Genomic DNA, 7421 nt, shown 5'->3' on the forward strand with positions numbered 1-7421 from the left:
GGAAAGAACTAAAGATCAGAGTTCATAGAAGAGGTCCATGAAACCTTCAAGATTTGAAGACTCAAATAACTTCATTTCTGGACATTTATGGTTTGATTTCTTTGTATGTATGGATCACTTGGGTTGTTACCGACATCTGATGAAAATTTCATGTCATTAGCACCTCTAGTAATATATTTACTGAGAAAAGTGTTGACGTGTTCAATACGTATTTTACCCGCTGTAAGTGTACTTATGCCTACTCTTTTGAGTGCATGAAAATTTATTAACAAGAAAGAAAGAAAGACAATAAAGTACGTCAGCTAAAACATTGCGTCACTGTGAATTACATTAAGATTTTTCTAAAATGTGTAAAGAACATTGGTAAAAAAAAACTAAACGATTTTAGACTGACATCTTTCACGTATTTATACATGCCGAGGAGAACAGTTTCAATCAGATGTTTACATACTGTAGTTTTGGTTTGAACCGCTCAAAGCTTCGTTTCCTCAGATGCAGTAGTACTGAGTCTGAGGAAACAAAGCTTTGAGCGGCACTACTGCGTCTGAGCGCAAAACTTTGCAAACAAAAGTTGTCATGGCCTCTGTTATCTTTACGTTCAGCTGAGACTCAGCTGTAATGTTAGTGATTCCTTTGTTTCTTTTGCTTTGCTCCAGACAACTTGTTGTCAGGAGCTAACATTAGCACTGACCGTCAACTGGATGTAAACCCTACGGCAAGCCAGTAGTGACACACAACACGGAAACACGCAGCTTCATCGCACACAAACACCCATTGGGAAAAAATCGATCTCACGACTAATGAATCGATCTTCCCAAATTTGAACGAGAATCGATCCAGATCGATTAAATCTATTTTTTTAAACCAGCCCTGTTGAACACATCTGAATACTCTTCCTTTGTCTTGTAGATATTCGTTGGAAAGATTCCCCGCGACTTGTTCGAAGACGAGCTGGTTCCTCTGTTTGAGAAAGCCGGGCCGATCTGGGACCTCCGGCTAATGATGGACCCCCTGAGCAGCCTGAACAGGGGCTATGCCTTCGTCACGTTCTGCACTAAAGAAGCAGCCCAGGAGGCCGTGAAGCTGGTACCTGCATGGTTCTGATCATTGATCTATATTACTGGACAGGACATCACGTGACTTACCGTGCGCCGCACAGGAGTCATTGCTATGCACTGAGTCATGTCAACAAAACGGTAGAGTTTCAATGCGGGATGCGCGTCATCGGTCACAAAAATATTCAAAGCACCCTCATTTTTTATCAGATTTCTATAAAATATGACTTAAATTAAAGCTGTGAAAGGCTTCTTACTGTAAATACGTTAGCACAAACCTATAATGAAATGTTCCCAGACTGCTTATAGATTTATCTCTTGAGCAAATACATATTTTTTACATATCACAACATCGGCAATTTTCTCAGCTTTAATTTAAGCCATGTTTTATAGAAATCGGATAAGAAATGAGGGAGCTATGAATATTTTTGTGACAGATTGACGCGTATCCCACATTGAAACTCTACCGTTTTGTTGACATGACTCAATGCATAGCAATGGCTCCTATGACGGCGCGTCGCTAGCTATAGCGGCTATAGGCGATGTCCAATCCAGTATTATAGATCAATGGTTCCGATGGCATTAGTGTTTGTCCTCAGAGGCTCTGGTGGTAACGATGCTCCTTATGTGTTTTTGACAGTACAATAACTACAAGATCCGGCCGGGGAAACATATCGGCGTGTGCATATCTGTGGCTAACAACCGCCTCTTCGTTGGCTCCATCCCAAAGAACAAAACCAAGGATCAGATTGTGGAAGAGTTCGCTAAAGTGACAGGTAAAGTTCAGGTGTTTTGACGTGTGGAGGTGAGATGTCTGGATTTGACCCGCTGTGTGTGTCTGAGCAGAAGGCCTGAGTGATGTCATCCTCTACCTCCAACCTGACGACAAGAAGAAGAACAGAGGCTTCTGCTTCCTGGAGTACGAAGACCACAAAACGGCCGCTCAGGCGCGCCGCCGGCTGATGAGCGGGAAGGTGAAGGTGTGGAACAGCCTGGTGACGGTGGAGTGGGCCGACCCCATCGAGGACCCTGACCCGGAGATCATGGCCAAGGTGAGCCACGAGAGCAGAAACTGGACACCTGAGGAGAGCAGGAGAGCTGAGGTTGTCTCGCTCTGTGCTGCAGGTGAAGGTCCTGTTTGTCAGGAACCTGGCTAACGGCGTCACCGAGGAGATTCTGGAGAAGGCCTTCAGTCAGTTTGGAAAACTGGAGCGAGTGAAGAAGCTTAAAGACTACGCCTTCGTTCACTTCGAGGAGCGGAACGACGCGGTGAAGGTACCGCTCTGACTCTCAGGTCACATGCTGTCTCCTCTGGGACGCGCCGACACCTGAGGCTGGCTTTTCTCTGCAGGCGCTGGAGGAGATGAACGGGGAGGAGCTGGAGGGAGAGCCCGTCGAAATCGTGTTCGCCAAACCGCCGGATCAGAAGAGGAAGGAGCGCAAAGCCCAGAGACAGGCAGCCAAAACACTAATGTAAGACATGTCTCATCTGTGCATTTACACACTGCTGGCCAGCAGGGGTTGAGCTGGAGGGCCGTCCACTGAGATCAAAAAATAAATAAGTAGGTCCTCTGGATGGGTTCTTCTTTAATGAAACGTTTCGTCTCTCCTCCAAGAGACTTCTTCAGTCTGAGTTTCAGGTGAACTCAGCCTTATAAGCACTGCCTCCACATGGACAAACAGGTTATTCACATGCAAAAGAGGACCATCGACTAACCCCCAATTTACATTGCTTGCGTTCCGTCTCCGCTCCGACCTCCGCAGCAAATACACACCCATTCTAATCAATGAGACTTTACAGTGGCTGTGCACAGCGGCGGTGAGCGACGGCGATCTGTCAAAATTAGAACAGATCCTATTTTTGCCGGATGCCGGAGCTGCGCCGGGGTCAGTTTTTAAAGATTATGTCGCACCAACAGGAAAAGACACGAGCACATCATCCGTATTTTCAAAATAAGACACTATTCGGCGGAATAATTTGTCGGAATAATGTCGAAATTGCAGCTATATTAATAAATATACGGATATATTTCTACACAAATGCTGTCAGAGTGTATCGTTCTGTTTGGGAAGCAGATGGAAATGTAGCATGAAGTAGTATAACGTAGTATGTGTACACACACGATACACATGGATTTTATTTTGAAATCAGAAGTTTCAGAAAGCCGACAGTGAGACAATTTCAGCATAGATACCAAAAGCCTTTATATCGTTGTTTTCAGCTGTGTTTGGAGTTCGTCTTTCACAGAATTAATTATTTTTTGCTCTGACTTCCACATTTATCACTGAATTTATCGCGTGATCGGCTTCCTGCATGTCTGTCGGAGCGGAGGTGGTGTAAACTGGACTTGAAACGCACAGCTGCGACCTGCGCAGTGGAGACGCATGCAGTATAAATCCGGGGTAACAATAGGCTTGATTAGTTCTATTGTTCATAGAGAGTCATGTGCCTCATCATCTGACCCATGTTGTGTTATGTGTATGTAGTGAATGCAAGCAGGGGCTCAACGTCCCCTTGTTTTTGTCCCTCTCTTCCTCTTTGTGTTTTGGTATCATTGGGGCCCTGATTCACACCTTTTGCTCACAAAAAGGGACAAAAACAAGGGGACGTTGAACCCCCGCTTGCATTCACTACATACACATAACACAACACGGGTCAGGTGATGGGGCACATGACCCTCTATGAATAATAGAGCTAATCAAGCCTATTGTTAGTCAGTGGCCCTCTTTTGCATATAACTAACCTGTTTGTCCATGTGGAGGCAGTGCTTATAAGGCTGAGTTCCCTGAAACTCAGACTGAAGAAGTCTCTTGGAGGAGAGACGAGACGTTTCACTAAAAAAAGAACCCATCCAGAGGACCTACTTATTGTTTTCTTTTTGATTTTTTTCCACCTGGATTACTGAGATGCATCAGAACACCGTCCACTGAGAGTTTCTGTTTAACTCTACATACATTTCCTTCTGTAACAGTTATTTTATGAAGCCAGAGGAGCTCTTCCTCTGAATAAATGAAAACTATGTAATACAGTTGTTTACACTTAAATTAAAAATATTTGACCAAAGAAAAACCAGAGCAGGACTACAGAGAGGTGAATATGATTTAGATTTTTATTTCTGTGACTGTGTACGACCCACAGGAGACAACATTAACAGCAGTAGTTATTTCATTCTTTGGCTTTAGCAGCTCCTTTAATTCCACAGCTGACGCTGCTAAAAATGACAGATTTTTTTTTTCTCGCTCTCGGAGAGCAGGACTTTAATCTGTAAACTCATAAAGTTCTTCTTTTTACTTTTCGCTGTAATTTTCATGAATGGACACTTCCTGATATCTGAGGCAGGAAACATAGCCTTACATGGTGCTTTTGGGGTGGTAATTATGCTAATCTCCTCTCCTCGTACGCGAGCAGCTGGGTACGAACAGGTGGAATTCACCATGTTTACGCAGCTCATTTACACACTTTTCCTGAAGATAAGAGTTTGTTGAATCTGACATGTTCGTACGAACAAAAGTAAGAGAAAAGTAAGAGAAATTTAGGATAAGAATACAAACTTGTTCTTGCATGTGGCCCATTGTGCTCAAAGAATGAGGTCAGCTGACATGAATATACTGAACGACCAGGTTATTCCATCAATGGATTGTTTCTTCCCTGATGGCACGGCCATATTCCAAGATGACTATGTCAGAATTCATGGGGCTCTTATTGTGAAAGAGTGGTTCAGGGAGCATGAGACATTATTTCACACATGGATTGGCTCCACAGAGTCCACTGAGAATCTTTGGGATGTGCTGGAGAAGCTCAGACTCTACCATCATCAATGACAGATCTTGGTGAAACATTTAATCAATGGATGAAATAAATCTGCTGACATTGCAGAAGTTGATCAAACAGTGCCACAGATAATGTGTGTCACAATCAAAGCTAAAGGTCCAGCAGAATATTAGTGATCTTTGTTTTGTATAATCTGACCTCTGACCCTCAGCAGGTTCACATGTTCATGAAATTAGTTAGAATTTGTGTTTAATTTTTGTTTCATCTTCTTTCAGGTATGATGATTACTACTACTACTCTCCCGCTCCCCCCATGCCTCCCCCGACCAGAAGCCGGGGCAGAGGTTCCAGCCGGGGGGGCTACTCCTACCCCCCTGACTACTACAGCTACGACGATTATTACGATTACTACGGCTACGACTACCACAACTACCGCGGCGGCTACGACGACCCGTACTACGGGTACGAGGACTACCCGGCCCCCAGCCGGGGGCGGGGCGGCGGCAGAAGCTACGGGGGCGGAGCCTCGCCGTCCAGAGGACCCAGAGGCAGGGCCGGCTACCCCCAGCGCGGCGGGTCCGGATCGAGCCGTGGCGGCGGACGCGGACCGAGGGGCGGACAGCCGCGAGGACGAGGAGGGGTACGTGGTGCGCGGGGCGGCCGCGGTGGAAATGTAGGAGGAAAGCGCAAAGCTGACGGGTACAACCAGCCAGATTCCAAACGGCGCCAGACCAATAATCAGAACTGGGGCTCGCAACCCATTGCTCAGCAACCGCTCCACGGTGCGGACCACTCTGGTAACTATTCCGGTTACAAATCTGACGAGGAATTTTATCAGGATTCTTTTGGGCAGCAGTGGAAGTAAACCTGTAGAGCTTTGATACAAAACACGTCTTTTTTGTTGTTGTTTGGATTTAAAGACTTGATCTGATTGGCTCTTCATCCTCAGTACAGTCGCTTGCATTTTTTTCACATTTTTACTCCAAATTGGTGACATGTGGCAAGATGTTTTGTATATATTTTAACAATTTGTTGGACTCAGAGGTAGTCACACTCCCTCTTGTTTCTGGCCAACTGCTTCTCCTTTCCCCTCCGTTTTGTTTTTTTTTTTTATTAAGATTGTTGCAAAAGATTTTCCACAGCAAACTTTAAAAAATCTTTTAGATGGAGATATTTAGCTTTTAAGCTTTATTGTGTTTTTAGTCATTCTCTGGTTTCCATGTTCAAATAGCTAACAGCAACAAAGCATATGTCTCCTAAACATGTATTTAAATTACAATTTGTATTGTCAAAGTAATGCGTGTCTTGTTATTGGAAAAGAAAAAAAGAAAAGAAAAAAAAAACAAGGACCAGGGCAGTCCTACTTTTTTGGCTTCACATTTTGGCTTGTATTCTTTGCTGTTTGTCTGCTTTAATAAACATACACGACGCACACGTGTACAAAAACCTCAAATTGTGTCACAAATTCATGTTTCGGCAAATTCTCTCCTCAAATTCTCCTTCAAATTGTGAAGGCTCCTTGTGGACGAAAGCGGACCAAAGGTTTGCCCCACAGTGTCACCTTGCATGCCATCAAATTCCAAATCACCTACTTCTGTAGTCTCTCAGTGCTCTGTATGTGTGGTGACATACTTCATCCTTATGAGTTCCTCTCATGTCCAAAAACACATTAACGCCTCACCAATTGGTGTCCTAAATTCAGCGCAGCATCGAGCGTACGCCCTGAGCTCCTGCAGCCGCCGGCGGGGAGAAAACCACAATCTGACCTTTAGACTCAGAGCTTTTCTTGTCCCAGAAGGATCTTTGCTGTTTCAGGCCTGGATACTAACCCTGCATGTTTGTGGGAGATAACTGCTTTGCATGACTCACCTGTATCTTTATTATTATTATTATTTGTCTTTCTGCTCACTTCTTTTTTACGTCTTTCACTCGTCCACAGGGTTCCTACACCGCCTGCAAAACCTGGTTTCAGACTTTAGGATTTTCCAGATCTTAATTTTAAACTCTAAATATAAAGAAAGCCTATCTTGTATTAAAATATACCTACTGCTGAGCCCTGAAGCAGCTACAACGTGCTAATTATAGCTAAACTGTAGCTAAAGCCTACGTTTATAAAGAGGTAAAATCTAAATCTTATTAAAAACAAATATTAAAAATTAGGCTAACTATAGCTAACGTAGATTAGCATAGCCAAATAGTAAAACTTGTTAGACTGGAGTTTAAAGCTAAACTGATCAAACAGTAAAATCACAGCTAAAAGTAGCTTAAGAAGCTAAAATCCGAGCCAGTAGCTGAAGCAGAATTCAGGACTTGTCTGAAGGTAACTGATGTGTGAAACTAAAGAACCTGACTGGGTCTACGGAGCCCGCGAGGGGACTTGGGGGATTTTTTTTCTTTTGCGTTCCCTCGCAATACTTTAGTGTTCCCACGCAAATACTTTAGCGTTCCCTCGCAAATACTTTAGCGTTCCCTCGCAAATACTTTAGCGTTCCCTCGCAAATACTTTAGCGTTCCCTCGCAAATACTTTAGCGTTCCCTCGCAAATACTTTAGCGTTACCTCGCAAATACTTTAGCGTTCCCTCGCAAATACTTTA

The 7421-nt window shown here is 44.0% G+C and overlaps 1 protein-coding gene across 2 annotated transcripts in view; it reads left to right on the top strand.

Moving 5' to 3' along the window:
• LOC106524218 (heterogeneous nuclear ribonucleoprotein Q) overlaps positions 1-6279 on the top strand; it is a 12561-nt gene extending 6282 nt beyond the window's left edge. For both annotated transcript variants that reach the window (XM_014017943.1, XM_014017944.1), the window contains 6 exons: positions 910-1086; positions 1696-1831; positions 1902-2107; positions 2181-2330; positions 2407-2528; positions 5103-6279. In XM_014017943.1, the coding sequence (XP_013873397.1) occupies positions 910-1086; positions 1696-1831; positions 1902-2107; positions 2181-2330; positions 2407-2528; positions 5103-5691 (1380 nt within the window). In that variant the 3' untranslated portion in view covers positions 5692-6279. The remainder of the gene's footprint in view (positions 1-909; positions 1087-1695; positions 1832-1901; positions 2108-2180; positions 2331-2406; positions 2529-5102) is intronic.
• The last annotated feature ends 1142 nt before the right edge of the window (positions 6280-7421 follow it).

This window comes from Austrofundulus limnaeus, unplaced genomic scaffold, assembly GCF_001266775.1.
Source record: "Austrofundulus limnaeus strain Quisiro unplaced genomic scaffold, Austrofundulus_limnaeus-1.0 Scaffold179, whole genome shotgun sequence".
NCBI lineage: Eukaryota > Metazoa > Chordata > Actinopteri > Cyprinodontiformes > Rivulidae > Austrofundulus > Austrofundulus limnaeus.